A 16,619-nucleotide genomic window follows, 5' to 3' on the forward strand; every position below is an offset into this window, starting at 1 on the left:
CTTCTAGTCCCAGGCATGGCTAACGTGACCATTTATTTTTTTCATCAAAACAGGACATCTATTAATATTCAGTCCCGCTCCCAATCCCGCCCTATCCCCACCCCCAATCCTGCATTAGCCCCGCCCCAATTCCGCCTTAGCCCTGTCCCCAATTTCTTCAATTCATTTTTCATGTACACACAATATCTTATTATTTCATAACCATAAAATTTTAAAAAACACAAAGCACCCTATACGCAGAGAAAATGTTAATTATCATTTATATTTGGGGGGGTTTCAAAGATGTCATCTCAGTAACTATAGAAAAATAGACAAATATAGTGCAAAATATAGACAGCAGATATAAATTCTCAAAACTGACACATTTTCATCACTAAATTGAAAATAAAATAATTTTTCCTACCTTTGCTGTCTGGTGATTTCATGAGTCTCTGGTTGTGTTTCCTTCTGACTGTGCATCCTTTCTTTAATTTCTTTCTGCACTCAGGCCCAACAATTGTCCCTTTCTATTCCCTCCCTCCCTCCTTCCTTCCTATGTCCTTAGTGCCCCCAGTGTCTCCTTCCTATATCCTTAGTGCCCTCAGATCCAGTGTCAGTTCTCCTTTGTACTTTTGTTCCAGGTCTCCCTCTCTCTCCCTCCTCTGTTATGATCTTGCCTCTCTCTGCTCTTCCTCAGGGGCTCTCCCCCTCTGTCTGCACCTCCCAAAGTCCTGCTTCTGCCTCCTGTCTTTCCCCATTGGTCCAGGCCTTTATCTCTCTAGTCTTTCTTCTACTTACAACCCCCCCTTCTCTGCCTCTTTCTCTCCTTCCTATGTCCCCCCTCACTGCCTTCCAGCCTTTGTCCCACCCCCTCCCAAAAAGCCTGCCGGCCTACCTCCCCCAAAGCCTGCCTACCTCCCCCAGAGCCAGCTATCTGCCTACCTCCTCCAGAGCCAGCCTGCATGCCTGCCTACCCAAAGCCAGCCTGCCTGCCTCCCCCAAAGTCAGCTAGCCTGCCTGCCTACCTCCCCCAGAGCCTGCCTGCCTACCTCCCCCAAAGCCAGCCTACCTACCTCCCCCAAAGCCAGCCTGTCTGCCTCCCTCCCCCAAAGTCAGCCAGTCTGCCTGCCTACCTCCCCCAGAGCTAGCCAGCCTGCCTGCCTACCTACCTACCTCCCCCAGAGCCACCTGCCTGCCTTCCCCAAAGCCAGCCAGCCTGCCTGCCTGCCTCCCCCAAAGCCTGCCTGCCTACCTCCCCCAAAGCCAGCCAACCAGCCTGCCTGCCTACCTACCTACCTCTCTGCCGTGCAAAAGACAACCAGCTTGCCTGCTTGCCTGCCTACCTCCTTCCCCCCCCACCGCGGAAAAAAAAGCCTACCTCCAGGCCCGATTTAAACTTCTCCCCGGTCCACCGCCGCTGCTCCTCTGCTTACCTCCCTGCCGTTAATCGCACCCAGAAGCAATTCTGACATCGGAGAGGATGTTCTGGGCCCGCCAATCGCTGGTCACCCAAAGTCGGACATGGGAAAAAGTCAATTTTCGAAAAATACATCCAACTTTTTTTTTTTTTTTCGAAAATCGTCTAACTGTATGTCCAGCCGTCTGATCCAGACCACTAAGTTATCCATCTTTCGTCCAAAAATTTGTCCAAGTCAAAAATGCCTAGAAAAAGACTTTTTGGACGTGAGCGGGGTCAGCAAAGTGATGGACTGAACACCCAAACATTGCACCAGAATAGTGGAGCATCTTACAGGGCACTGCTGTGAACTTCACAAAAACAGTTTCTTGATCATGTCTCTTTAGCTATAAATGACAATATTATTATTAAGACTTAGCCAAAAGGAAAGATTTGTAAACTATAAAGAGTTTTACCTCGTGCAAAATTGTAATTTCTTTAATAAGACATTAATTATTTTTTTGAGGCCCTTCAAGTACCTACAAATCCAAAATGTGGCCCTGCAAAGGGTTTGAGTTTGAGACCACTGCCCTAGTCTATATATATAAAATTGGATGTATCTGTGTGTGTGTGAGTGTATGTATGTTCCAGCATAACAGTGAAACGCATGGACAGATTTTAACCAAACTTGATATACATATCACTTACTATCTGGGAAAAAATACTGTGGGGGTGGGAAGGGGTGACATGTAAAAATGATCAAAAACGACAGATATTAGTGCCTAACCCATAGTTTTCGGGCTCGCTGAGATGAATACTGTCACTCCCAATGCAGTTTAAGTCCAGCCCCATAGAGAGGACCATTCTTGCTGCTAAAAATGAAGATGTCCACGAAATAAACAATCAAATACTTCCCATTCTACCAGGCGTAATCACTGAATACAAGTCTATCAATACTGGAAGATTGGGATAAATAAATATCCAGGCAATGCCGGGTGATCAGCTAGTATTCTATAAAGGAAAGCAGGCACCTATTACCCCTTGAAGAACAGGCTCTAATTAGGTGCCCTATAGGTGTTCACATATAGATGTTACCCCTAAGTTACAAAATCAACACTTGTGCATATATGTAACATCTGAAGGAATTGTGCTCATATTTCAGTTTTCTTCTGTAAACTGACTTCTTCAGACGTGTATCCTACTAAGTACATCCTGTAATTGTGGCAAATTGTAACCTGTAAACTCTATGCTTGAGTACCTGATTGTAAAACCGCTTAGATAACCTTGATAGGCGGTATATAAAACCCTAATAAACTTGAAACTATACTATGGACTCCTTTTATGAAGCTGCGCTAGCGTTTTTAGCGCATGCTGTCCCCTGCGCTACGCAGAAAAACTAACGCCAGCTCAATAGAGGTGTTAGCATCTATCGCGCGCTAAAAATGCTAGCGCAGCTTCGTAAAAGGAGCCCTATGTATATCGGTATTAGATATGTATGTGTTGAATTAGGATAAAAACTTGTATTAAAAAAAACTTGTACTGTGACTATGGCAAATTGTAACCTGTTAACTATATATTATGTATGTCAACCTGTAACCCGTTCTGAGCTCTTTGAGGAAAACAGGATCGAAAACTGACAAGACTCAGCGAGACCCGGGAACTAGTGCTGCCCAATTCAGGAAAAAAAATTTCAATTCGATTCGATTCGATTCAGCCTATTGAATTGATTTTTCGATTTGATTCAATTTGATTTTCCTGCCTAATTGGGTGTTTTTTTCCAAACATCCTGTTGGGTTTATTTTATAGTCTCTTCACCCCCTTTGCCCTCTCCTACCCACACTGGTCCTGTGGTGTAAACAAAATAAACAAACAAAAAAATACTTTTCCTCTCTGTTAAATCCTAGCTCACGTTCGAGGTCCAACACCAGCTCTGGAAGAATACACATTTCAAATTTGACATATTGTAATCACAAAACAGAAAATAAAATTATTTTTCCTACCTTTTCTTGTCTGGTTATTTTTCAAATCATGTTGGTCCCATGTTGGTCTGGTTGTCTTCTGATCAGGCTCTCCTTCTTTCTTCTTTCTCCGTGCTAACCATCCATCTTTCATCTCTGTGCTCCCTTTCTGTTTCCCTTTCCACCCCCAGAGGTCTGCCATCTTTCTTTATTTTTCATCTCCATCCCCCCGCATCCCCGCATCTCCATCCCCAGATCTCTCATTTTCTCAACTACCCTTTCATCCAGCATCTCTCTTCTGTGTCTCTGTCCCTATTCTCATCTCCAATACTGTCCCCATTCTTATGCTCCCTCCGTGTCCAGCATCTTATCTCTCCCCATATCCAGTTTCTTCTTTCTCTCTTCCTTACCTCTTGTATCCCCTTCCCCGGTACAGGCTTTCTCCTACTATCTCTCCTGCCGTCCTGCACCCTGCCTATCTACTTTGGAGCAGTATCTATCCTTCTTGTATCCTTCCCCTTGTGGTCTTGCATTTCTTTTTTTTTTTTATCAATAAATGTTTATTGAAAAAAAGTTTTGTTGAAAATATACAAACCAGAATATAAATATCAGGGACAGCTACAGATGGGAGAGCAAACATATAAAAAGCTCCCAATTCACAGAACGCTCCCCCAGCAGTACAAACAGTAGAAATTGCTCCCAACAAGACCAATCAGCCCCCAGTACTTATCATCAATCAGAACTCCACAATACCCCCCCCCCATCCTACCAACTCCATAACCCTCAGAGAGGGACTCCCTGTGGTTTCTTCAGGAAAGTCCCCCTGTTCACAATCCCTGCCCCCCCCCCAGAAAGAAGCTCAATGTAAAGATTCGATTTTTTCTAATATGCTTGTCCAAGTCCTGGTGTAAGTATAATAATACCCATGTCGCTTTGCAATAGATAATTCCATATGAAAAATAAACTGAAGCTTCAAAGTCCAATCCAAATGAGTAGGTGCTAGTCCCTGTTTCCAATGAGCAGCAATCAAACATTTTGCTGCCGCCAAACCCCAACGTCGGAGCTTTGTCTGCCAAGAATATAGACTAACATTATAAAGGCCTAATAGACATCCCTGTGGAGAAAAAGGCAAGGAAATCTGTAACAATTGTGATAAACATCTCACAACAGTCCTCCAAAAGGGCTTTAAAACTGGACAATCCCACCGTATATGTAAAAAGGTCCCCCTATCCACCCCACATCTCCATCATAAGGCAGATACTGTAGGAAACATACGATGGAGACGGGCAGGTGTGTAATACCAGCGCATGGCTACTTTATAGGCATTTTCCTTAATAAGTGCACAAGAAGAGGCTTTTCCCACTTCAATATGGATTCTAAACCACTCCTCAACAGAAAAAGTACAGTGCAAGTCCACCTCCCAAGCCCACTGATAGAGAGCCGGAAAGGAAAAGGAGCCCCGAATATATTGGTAAAGAACAGAAATGGGTTTAGGTAAGTTCCGAAGAGAGACCCACAAGTGAGCGAAGGGATCGAGAGATTGAATGGGTCCCTTATCCCACTTTTGAGAGTGAAGGAAATGACGTATCTGAGAATAAGCCAAAAAGTCTCCCCTGGGTAAATCAGCACTAATCTGGAAGGTTTCAAAAGACACCAGGACCCCCTTCTGAAGCACATCTCGAAAGGTAGACAACCCCAACCGTTCCCACCGCACAAACACAGAACTCTCCCCACCCGCTGGGAACATAGGCTCACCTCGCACCGCACCAAGAATCGAGGGGCCTACCCCAGCCCCCCAACGCCGTTTAGTAACACCCCACACTCTCAGAAGATGTTCCAAAAACGGATTTCCTGGGACCGCCAATCACCCAAGATCAATAGAGGAGGACCAAAGCCAGCGTTTCAAACATGGGCGTCCCGCAAAATGTTGTTCAATACGCACCGCCAACTTAAAATCAGCAATCTCCCAATCCAATAATAGCCGCAGCTGTGCAGCCCGGTAGTACCACAATAAATTAGGTACCGCACGCCCCCCTCTATCCCTGGCTGCCCACAAAGCAGCTCTGGAAATACGAGGAGATTTCCCCTGCCAAATAAAGCGAAAGAACAAAGCATGTAGTTGCTTCAACACCAAATGTGGGACTGCGACCGGCAACGTTTGAAAGAGAAAGAGCAAACGGGGTATGACATTTATTTTCAACACTGCTATGCGACCCCACCAAGACAACCAAAACCCATTCCAGCGTTGAATATCAGTCCGAATTTGTTGAATAATTCTAGCATAGTTAGCTGTATACAATTGAGATAGATCGGTTGGTAAACGAATTCCCAGATAGCGAATAACCCCAGGAGCCCAGCGAAAAGGAAACCGGACAGCCAAACGACGTTGATCCTCCTCCCCCAGGGTTACATTCAACAATTCAGATTTATCCATGTTTACCGTGAACCCCGAAAGCTGCCCATATTCTAAAAAGAGATCAACTAAAATTGGTAACGAGTCCTCCGGGTCCCGAACATACAATAACACATCATCAGCAAAGAGTGCTATACGATATTCAATATCTCCCACTCGTAACCCCATTAAGTCACCATGTTCCCGAATACGAATGGCCAGAGGTTCCATAGAAAGGGCAAACAACAGAGGAGATAAAGGGCACCCCTGTCGAGTACCTCTCGCAATGGAAAAAAAGTCGCTATAAATCTCATTAATACACACAGTAGCCCTTGAAGCTGCATAAAAGGCCTGCACCCATGTCAAAAAGAAAATTCCCATCGACATCACCTGCCATAAAAAGTTCCAATCAACCTGATCGAAAGCCTTCTCGGCATCGATCGACAGAAAAGCTACTTTAGCAGATGTCCGCTGAGCAGCCCACATAAGGTGTAATGTGCGTCTAATATTATCACACACCTGTCTATTATGAACAAAACCAGATTGATCCAAATGTACCAAAGACGGCAGTACCCTCCCCAACCGAAGAGCCAACACTTTAGCAAGGATTTTTGCATCAGTATTTAGTAACGAAATCAGCCGGTAGGACCCGCACCCCATCGGATCTTTGTTTGGTTTAAGCAGGACCGAAATCCCAGCCTCCCCCATGGTGGAGGGCAATGGAGAGCCATCCCTCACCCCATTCACAACCCGAACCAACAACGGAGCCAGGACCTCCCGAAAAAGTTTATAAAACTGATTAGTATAGCCATCCAGGCCCGGCGATTTCCCTAACTTCAAATCAGCAATGACTCCCAAGACTTCCCCTAACTCAATAGGCTCATTAAGCAATTCCCTATCCGCATCCGAAAGTCGAGGAAGCCGCAACTGCGAAAGGTATCTTTCAATAGCAGCTTGATCTCGCCCCTGTGAGGGTCTATACAAATCAGAATAAAAATTAAGGAAAACTGATCTAATATCTGAGTCAGTCCGATGCACCGTCCCTCCTGCATCCCGTATCTTTGTAATAGCCGCTCTCGCCTGCTTCAGCTTAATCAACCGAGCCAAGCGAGATCCAGGTGTATTATTATATTCATAGACCGATTGCCGCAAACGTGTCCTCAAAAACTCATATTCCTCCATCTGCAGTAGGGAGAGCTCCGCCCGTGCCTTAACTAATTGTTCATATATTAAGGGGTCCTGGTGTCTCTGGTGCAGCCTCCCCAACCGTTCCAATTGTTCCCGTAACAGCAGGAAGCGCTGAGCCCGGAGGCGCTTACGACGAGCACCCCATTTGATAAAGATACCCCGTATTACCACCTTCAGAGCATCCCACAATGTCGCATCAGTAACCGTAGCATTATCATTAATCTGAAGGTATTGGTCCACAGTCTCATATACCTCCCGGACCACCACTGGATCTTTCAATAGAGATTCATTAAGTCTCCAGAAACGGCATCCCTCCCCTGTCCAGTACCCCACACTAGTTACCCACACAGGCGCATGATCAGAAATTTGAATAGTTCCAATTTCCGCCTGGCGAATCCCTCCCCACGAATTGCGATGGACCAACAACCCGTCTATGCGTGCGTATGATTTATGTGCATGTGAGTAATGGGTATAGGTGCGTTGTGTAGGATGCAACAACCTCCAGCTATCCACCAAGCCCAGAGAAGAGAATAAGGACAGTAAAGCCCGTCTAGCAGCCCTGGACGGAGACCTAGTCCCACCCCCAGAATGATCCAAAGTAACATCAGGTGTAACATTAAAATCCCCACCAAGATACACCGACCCTTTCGCAAAACCAACCAGTTCTTCTTTGATAGACCCAAAATAACTAGCTTGACCCTTATTGGGGCCGTACAAATTGATGAGGGTGATTGTGCAACCCTGCAACGTAGCCACGAGAGCCAAACATCTCCCTGCACCATCCTGATATACATGATCAACCACCAACCCCAAGCCCTTTTGTACCAATATGGCCAAACCCCCCACCCTCCTCCCTGGGGTCGACCCCTGGTGGGTCCAAATCTGATCATAATAGCGTGAATGTAAAACCCCCACATCTCGAGGCCTCAAATGTGTTTCCTGAAGTAGACAAACATCCCATTGCATACGAATCAATTCCTTAGTCACAATACTACGCTTCCCAGGACTATTAAGTCCATTAACATTCCACGAACCTACAGTAAACAGCTTCTCCTCTACCCTCCCCATCCCCCCTCCCACCTGAACCCCCCCCAACCCCACCCCCCGCCCCCCACCCCTACGCTGCATCGAACCCTGTAGGTTAGGATTCGCCAGCTGACAGAAAGTGCAATCCCTCCCAAAGGCCTGTATCCCACTTTCAGAAGCATTGAAACCACCAAAGCGTAAAACCACACACTTATATTCCAAATGCCACCCTTCCCCCCCCCAACTACATTCAAGTCTCAAACATTCCCCACAGTCACCAATCCCCTTTCAACCCAGCCAAATACCCCCCCTTCTCCCAACATCAAACAATTATGAACCAGTACAACACTTTCTGGAATAAAATACAGTGCGTTAGAGAAAGTTACACAACGTTGGGAGCGCAGGAAGCCCCCAAAATCTCCAACACCACCGATCATATGTATGCAGGCTCCACGAAAGCCAAGGGATCAACTCCCTCCCTGCAAAAGCAAGGCAATGTCCAAACTCTGTCAGGTTTGAGGTTTCGCTGGTTTCTTCCCGGACCGCAATGCCGTGCTCCATGAGGCACCCTGTGTTGATGTAGATGCTACAGCAGGGGGCCGATCTTCCACTTGCGAGGTCCCACAGCCCAGGGCTCGCATCTCCGCCCAGGCTTCCGACACTGTGCTCACCCTCCGAGATGCCCCATTAACAGTCAGCCACATCCCAAAGGGGAAAAGCCAGCGGTATTTATGGCCCCCAGTGCGCAGGGCAGAGGTGACATCTTTGAATGCCCTGCGCTTCTGCAATGTAGACCACGCTAGATCCTGGAATACACCCACCGCCATATCCTTCCACCGGAGTGTGGCCTGTCGCTGGCCAGCCAGCAAGATCCGTTCCTTCAATGTGAATTCTCCAAAGCAAGCAATGATATCACGCGTGTTCTGAGCTCGGGCAGCTCCCAGACTGCGGTGGGCCCGCACCAGAATTATATTATCAGGCAGGTCAGCTCCATCAGCTCTCAACAAATGCTCACAGAAGTCCCGTACCACCGCCTTGCAATCCCTGTACTCCTACGTTTCAGGGATGCCCTTAAAGCGCAGATTGCAGCGCCTTGACCGATTTTCCAGATCTTCAACTTGAGTCTGGAGGTCCCGCAGTTCAGAGGACAGGCGAGCCGAATCTTCAGTGGTAGTTGTCACCGCCGTATTTAGGATAGCCACGTGGTCTTCTGTCGCTGAAACTCGGGCTCCCAGCTCGCCGACCTCTGCTCGCAGCTCCGCTATCGCCGCTCTCACGTCACTCCGCACCCCATTAATATCAGCTTTGATCTCCTTAAACCAGTCTGTCATAGACTTCTGGGGCGCAGCACCGACCTCCCCCCTCTGATCGGGGATACCCTCATCTTCCGACTCCGATTGAGTCGCTGGTCCGGTCGCCATTTTTTTTTTCTCTCTCTCCCCCATGCTGCCCGCCGCCTCCGGAGCCGATTTCTCCGGCGGATCGCCGAAGAACTTAAATTTTTCCAGGCGCTTTCGAGTGGCCATATAAAGGGGAGCCTGTGCAGGCGAAGATCGTGGCAAAAAAGCGCACTTTGGAATCAGGCAGCACTACCGGGAACCTGCAACAAGCACAATGCCAGCTACAGAAACCCTGAGGGAACAGGATAAAAAACAAATGACATAAATAAATATGTTTCTTTGCTGGTGATATGTATATTTTAGATTAAGGATTTTCCACCCCATTTTTTTTTTTGCTTGGAATTATAATTTTTTTAAAATTCTCAGTATTAAACACTAACCCCCTCTTCTACGAAACTGCGCTAGCAGTTTCTAGCACAGAGAGCCGTGCTGAATGACCCGCGCTGCTCCCGACGCTCATAGGAACTCTATGAGCGTCGGGAGCAGCGCAGGCCATTCAGCGCGGCTCCCCACGATAGAAACTGCTAGCGCAGTTGAGTAGAAGAGGGGGTAAATATATTTTTTCCTATTTATGTCCTATGCACATTTATCCTCTGTCTTCATAGATAAAGTTTAGTGAACATAATATACAAATTCTAGTATAATTTTTCTTTGGTATGGTTTACTGTATAAGTGTCAAGAAAAGTGTGGAATACCTTGTAAGTGTCAAGGCTCCACATTATTCTCTTCTTGGTTGGGTTGAGAACTTTTCAGTGGCCCCTTGTATTTAATGCACATTAGGACTAGTAAGTAAGCATTCTGATTTGTGTGTCTTTCTTGGCAGTCTGCATTTTACTGTTGTCTCAAGCTTTCATAGATCCTAACCATCTCTGTTTCCACCCATTTCACTGGATTTCCAGCAAAATTCTTTAAAGTTTCCTTTTGAGTGCTGAATTTAGGATATAAAAGAGAGACACTGATATTCTATTAACTTTGGATGAACTCCTGTTTTAAATGATTTGATGCCACCTAAACACTTGACATAACACTGGACATAAATTACAGTAGTTTGTCCATAGTGGTTTGACTGAGTTCAGAGCCAGCTGAGTTACATTTTCAGGATATAGATGAAATATATATCATCCAAACTACATCAACTAGACACAGGAAAACCCACACTCTATTCACACACCCTCCAATTAAAGAAGTCAAACGGAAAAAAACGATATGATGGCCTCCTAGCCACACAAGCAGCAAAATTCGACAACCAACTCTCCAATCTAGTACTTATGACCCCAGACTACAAAACATTCAGAAAAGAAGTCAAGACGCTACTTTTCAAGAAATTCCTGCAAACGACTTAATATCGCTAGTTCCTTCCCACTTCCCAATACCTTCCCGATTCCCCAAAGCAACCTCATCTACTCTTTATCTCCTCTAGAAATTACCAGATATCTTCTTCTTGTAATATGTTTTTTGTAATTCTTTTGTAATCCGCCTTGAACCACAAGGCAATGGTGGAATAGAAATCTCTAATGTAATATAGCTTCATAGTATACTTACTGTTAATATCCTGAAAACTATTGGGGTCAACAGGGATAAGATTGGGAACCATTGGCATGGTACTGGAGTTAATTTAATGATCAGTGGTTAAACCAGAATAGTGGATAAATTCTTAAAAGAGCTCTACTATTCATTTTAGGACAAAATGTTATGTCAGTACAGAGAGGCGGAATGCCATGAATTAATCTCAAAGACCTGCAGTGTATATACAGCATGAAATTCTCCATGAAGGATTTTATTCTCAGGAAAGTTAAATTACCTGCAGCAACCTGAGCCGAGCTTTCAATGTGTACAGGAAGAGAGCAATAAACAACATCTGGTGTATAGTTATGTCCACAGTAGTCAAGCTAGTTTTCCTTGGGTAATGAGGGAGGTTCCTCAAATAGATGCAATGATTAATGAAGTCTGAGCATGGGAGGCTGAAACCATGCCCCATCTGAACCTATTCTTCAGCTTTCATTGCGTTTCCACATTTTTTTACTCAGTTTCATTATTAATTTATTAAAAAAAAAAGAAAAAGGATGGGGATCGTGGCAGAATCACTAACAACGTATGAATCTTGCTATATTTTTATGATTTAATTATAACTAAGCAAGTGTTCCAGCTTTTTATACTTTCCAACATATGGAAGTTTGGATAGAATTATGTAACAGGTGTATCTGTTTGTATGCACAATAATTTTTGCCAAAATGTGACATGGAGGAAGAAAATGGACATATTTCTCATGAGTTTGAAAAACCACTGCCTATCAGGTGCTGAAGAGGTTTTGCAGCCCACCTGCATATTCCTCCCAGCATTCTCTGGGGTGACTTCCAGGTCCACTCCAATCTATTCAGGGCCTCCAATCCAGGTGGTGTGTGCCTAACAGTATGCAAAACATTCTATTTCCATGGTTCTAGTAGACTTTCTCCTCTTGATACTGCCCTTTCCTAATCTTTCTCCATCTCAAGACCACATTGACAAACATGTTTTTTTCTGTTACATAGATCTTTTTGGACCCTTGTTAGGCTACACAAGTTAGACAGTTCTAAATCTAATAGATACTGGCACTGTCATCTTGACATAGAGATATTGGATCATCTGTTGTTCTATTGTCTTTTGATACTCAGCTTTTGGAAGTCAATATGAGGACAGATTAACCTCATAATGGAATCAACAATCCCTTTGACGTATGAGGCAATTATATGTGGAACATTGCTGCATATCAAGCCTCCCATGGATCGCTACAAAGGCAGGCTTTTCCTAATTATGACAGAAATTTCTATGCAATTGATAACCAGCAATTGGAAAAATTGCGACCGTTTTGGTGGGCCAGTTTATGTTTAGGTTACAAATACGAAAAGATGAATGCAGATATATTAGGGAATAGCAAATTATTTAAATTGGTTTGGGGCCCGTTGACATCCCTTGTTAATTCACCATAGCTGTCTTTGTTTAAAACTTTAGTTTATTTTTATACATATCCAGGACGGGGTGGGGGGCATATTTTTCTGGTTCATTTCTTGATTAAATTGTTGGATGGGAGGGGAGGGATATTTATTTTCTGCATTGTTATTAATGGAATTTAAGTGCTTATTTTGTTATTAATGTATATATAATTCATGGCACTTTGAATTAGCTTTGAAAATGAATAAAGATTTATTTAAAAAAAGACCACATTGACCACCTTCTGCTTTCGTCATGTCACTATTCCTTTTGCCTTCTTCCTTCTCTGCCCTCAAGTTTCCACATTTTCTTCCTTTCATCCAAACATCTCAATTCTTCCCGAGTGCACATCATCTGCGTTGCTGTTGTCATACCTCTCTTTCATTTTTCTCCACACTCTCTTGCTCCTTCTCCTGCTCTTTGCTGGGGAGATCGATCCCACTCTTGGCCCTCCAAATTAATCTCACCCTATTCATGTAACTCACATCACAGTGCCTGCAGTCTTATTTCTGTTCCTCCCCTTTACTGCCTTTCTCATATACCAAAAGACAAGACTAGGCAGTTGCCTAGGGCGGAAGCTTCTTGGGAGCAACAAACAGCAGCAGCACAAGTTTGAATTAGTGGCTTGTTAAAACGTATTGTTTTCCTCAACTATCCACCAGCATACACTTTAACCTGGATTTTTATATAATTTGTATTTGCCGATCATGATTCACTTTAATGATCAAAGTTAATTTATTGGTGGTGTTGGGGTTACGAGGCCACTGGTTTGCCCCTAGTACCCACCACCCTTGCACTGGCTCCCTGTGGCTCATCGAATCACTTATAAAATCATCCTCTTGACCTTCAAAATAAAGTCTTCTCATCAGCCTTCATACCTTCATAAACTCCTCACTCCTCAATGTTCTCCACGAACTTTGAGATCAACGAATCAAAAACTTCTTTTAATACCCTCCATAAAAGAGTTCTACTATACACGGAAAATAAATTTTGCTGTATCTGCCCCAACTTTGTGGAATTCTCTACCACAACCACTTCGAGACGAACAACATCTAGATAAATTTAAGATAAGCCTGAAGACTTTTTTATTTCGCGACGCATTCTCTTCTGTTTAGACTCTACTCTTCCCTCTTATTCCATTCACATTATTTTCTTATAATTTTTTTTTTCTATTCTTTTTTTTTTTTATTTTTATCTTTTTTAATTTTTTTTTTAATCTTATTTTATTTTATTCCTTTCTTAAAGAACCTACCCCACCCAATATGTTTTTTTCCCAATTCCTCTTTCTCCCTTTTCTCTCAAAAAATGTAACTCTACCCTCCCATTCCCTTTTATCCTCACTTTCAAGTTTGTCTTGTTAATGTCTTTTATGTCCACTTTATGCACTTTTAAATATTTACCATCTCAATTCCTTCTTCTTTACTTTTTTTTTTTAAATTTAATGTAAACCGGCCAGATATTTGTTTGATGGTCGGTATATTAAAATCTAATAAACTTGAAACTTGATTTGAATTGTGACAAGTTCTCTCTACTAACTAATATTAAATATCACACACGCTGGAGCTCCTTAAAGTTGTCATTTGTGTAAAATTTCCAAGCCCTGGAAGCAGCCAAGTATTTTTAAAGCCAGTCATAGCAGCTACTCAGGGCAGTTGGGGGGAAGGGGGAGAGCAGAATATATAGACTTGCCCTTCTCCCGTGAAGCATTTTCTACTTTTGCTTTCACAAGATTCTCTAATTCAAGAAACTTTCTGCAGTCAGCTATCGCAGAGCTTGCGTTTCACTTCTATCCATTGCCCGTGATAAACGCATCCAAGGTTCCCTTATACAGAATTCCCCCTTTGGCATCCTGGAGAAGCAGAACTGCTGCCGCTCTGGTCACACAGCAGAAGCTTTGGTACCCAGGACCCACAATCAATATAGGCTACGACATGCAATTTGCACGTAATCCTAAGGTTTCTATATTTATTTATTTATTCAATTTTCTATATCTATACCATTCTCCTAGGAGAGCTCAGAGTTTATTCAGGTACGCAAGCATTTTCCCTGTCTGTCCAGGCGGGCTCACAATCTATCCAACGTACCTTCATAAGGTACATTAGAATATACATTCTATCTAATGTATATGCATAAGGATTTTCTGTACTTTGGGGAAGGGGTAAAACACAGACCTCGCGGATCTTAACTGCAAAAAATCTGAGGTCATATGACATGTTTATCTGCTGTTCCCAGTGAGCTAGACTAACATCCTGTATTACATCACTTTGTGTTTTCATAATGTCTTATGGTCTAAAGCTAAGTCGTCTAACTATTGTATATCTCAACATGTGTGCTCAAGGATTGCTTGTGATGTGCTTGTGACTTGTGTAGGAGTTTTTCTACTTTTCTTATATCATCTTGTAGTTGTTGATCGCAAATAACAGAGTGTGTCATGTATCTGAATCGGTAAGGGTCAATAACTCAATGTATGTTTAAAAAAACTAATAAAGATGATTGACTTAAAAAAAAAAAAATAAATCTGAGGTCCATAGCACTTTTGGTCTCAGCATAGGTTATGGCTCTGACAGACCTCTATGACAATTTAGCTCTGACGGATCCTAATGCTTTTCCCTCCAAGTGCTGAGACTAAAAGTGCCAGGGGCTTCAGATTTTTAAGGACGTGCAGTTAAGATCCGTGAGGTCCACGTTTTACCCCTTCCCTGTACTTTGCACCTTATATATATAATCTGTGAAAGATCCCTTCCCCCCAAAAAATTGCAAGTTTCCACAATTCTTATTAGTTGCAGAATGCTCCAAGCTCCCCCTCCCCATTGATATATTTTTCTAACAACAAATCCATAAAGTATGGAGCCCGTTGACCTCATTTGTTAATATACAATAATAGATATATATCTTTTATTTCTTAGATCTCCTTACACATCCAGGGTGGGGAGAGGGGAGGGAAAAGTATTTGGAAGAGTTTAAAATATTTAATTATAATATTGAAATAAATAATATATGATTTAATATATTAATAATTGGGAGGAGGGTGGGGAGAATGGATGTTTTCTTTACTATTTGTGTAATATGGTGTATTTTATGCAATCTGTTACAGTTATATTAATTGTAATACACTGCCAAAGTTTGAAAAATCAATAAAGAATTATAACACCCCCCCAAAAAAAAATCCGGGCTGCTTGAGAATCCAACCTGTGTTTCATCCTTTCAGTACATACCTGTCTTATACACAATGATGTGTGTCTGCAGCTTCTGCTTCTCTTTGATGCAGCTGTATTGCTCCTCTAGCAGACTGACGTCCATCTGGCTGGGTTGCCCGGCACAGTCCGCGGAGTGCTTTGCCAGTGTGCGAGTGACCGACACCATCCCCCCAGTGTATTTGTCCACCTTGAGCATCTCTTCCCACCAGCAGCAGTTCACGTTCACGTCCCGGCAGTGGAGGCACCAGCAGCAGCAGTGAGCCGCCATCTCGCTCGTGTGTTTTGAAAACGTGCAAATGAGGCCGAACGCCTTTATTAGCAAGAAATTAAAGCATGAGCTCTGCTTTGGTAATGAAGCGGCTCTTTTCTGCAGCTCATGCCTCCGAGGTTGTCCTCCAGCTCTCTCCTGACCTGTTTTGAAAGGTTTCAGAGTGCCTTAAACTTCGTGGGGCAAGGTAAATTACTTTTTTGTTGACTTAAGGCTAAATGGAAAGTTCTTGCCAAGCGATTGTGATGAAATGACTCCATTGTATGCAGAGAGGCCCTGGCTGTACTGGGGGGTTTTTTTCTTTTCTTTTCATGTTTAAATGAAAAGTTAGGGTCTGTATTTTGCGACAGGTGGGTCTCTGAGAACAGACCAGTGACATTTTTTTTTCAAGTGTGACTGAGCTATGTAATATATTATATAAAGAACCTGTGCAGTAAATTTTTTAGCATTAAAAAAGTTTGCCTAAAATTTTAGACCGAACCAAACGGGGGATGCCTATCAAATATGAGATAGGATCTTTTCTCCCATTTCCCCTCCCCCTCTTAGCCTCCTGTTTTTATTTTTTTACTTCAATGTATTTTACTTAGCCTAACCCCTCTCATACCAAGACTGTCTATGTCTTGTCGGTCACTTTATGCCTATGTTTAATAAATGACCCCTTTTCTTTTAAAATGTACCTTTATTTTAAATATTTTACTATTTTAGTATTGTAAACCGACCAGATATCTGATATGGTCGGTATATCAAACAGAATAAACTTGGAAACTTATACGTGTCACATGAAAGTGCCTGTTTTTCTGCATGTGTTCGATTACCTCTGGGAACATACTGTAATTATGCAGCTGATT

The 16,619-nt window shown here is 43.3% G+C and overlaps 2 protein-coding genes across 2 annotated transcripts in view; one reads left to right on the plus strand and one right to left on the minus strand.

Annotated features, from left to right (window-relative positions):
- Positions 1-15,904, minus strand: part of C2H9orf152 (chromosome 2 C9orf152 homolog) — a 39,831-nt gene extending 23,927 nt beyond the window's left edge. Inside the window, exon 1 of the mRNA XM_033931702.1 lies at positions 15,522-15,904. Coding sequence (XP_033787593.1) covers positions 15,522-15,771 — 250 coding nt within the window. The 5' untranslated portion in view covers positions 15,772-15,904. The remainder of the gene's footprint in view (positions 1-15,521) is intronic.
- The window catches only part of XYLB (xylulokinase), a 162,742-nt gene continuing 161,870 nt past the window's right edge, over positions 15,748-16,619 (plus strand). Inside the window, exon 1 of the mRNA XM_033931698.1 lies at positions 15,748-15,958. The gene's annotated coding sequence lies outside the window, so the exon portion shown is untranslated. The remainder of the gene's footprint in view (positions 15,959-16,619) is intronic.

This window comes from Geotrypetes seraphini, chromosome 2 (assembly GCF_902459505.1).
Source record: "Geotrypetes seraphini chromosome 2, aGeoSer1.1, whole genome shotgun sequence".
In the NCBI taxonomy this organism is placed as follows: domain Eukaryota; kingdom Metazoa; phylum Chordata; class Amphibia; order Gymnophiona; family Dermophiidae; genus Geotrypetes; species Geotrypetes seraphini.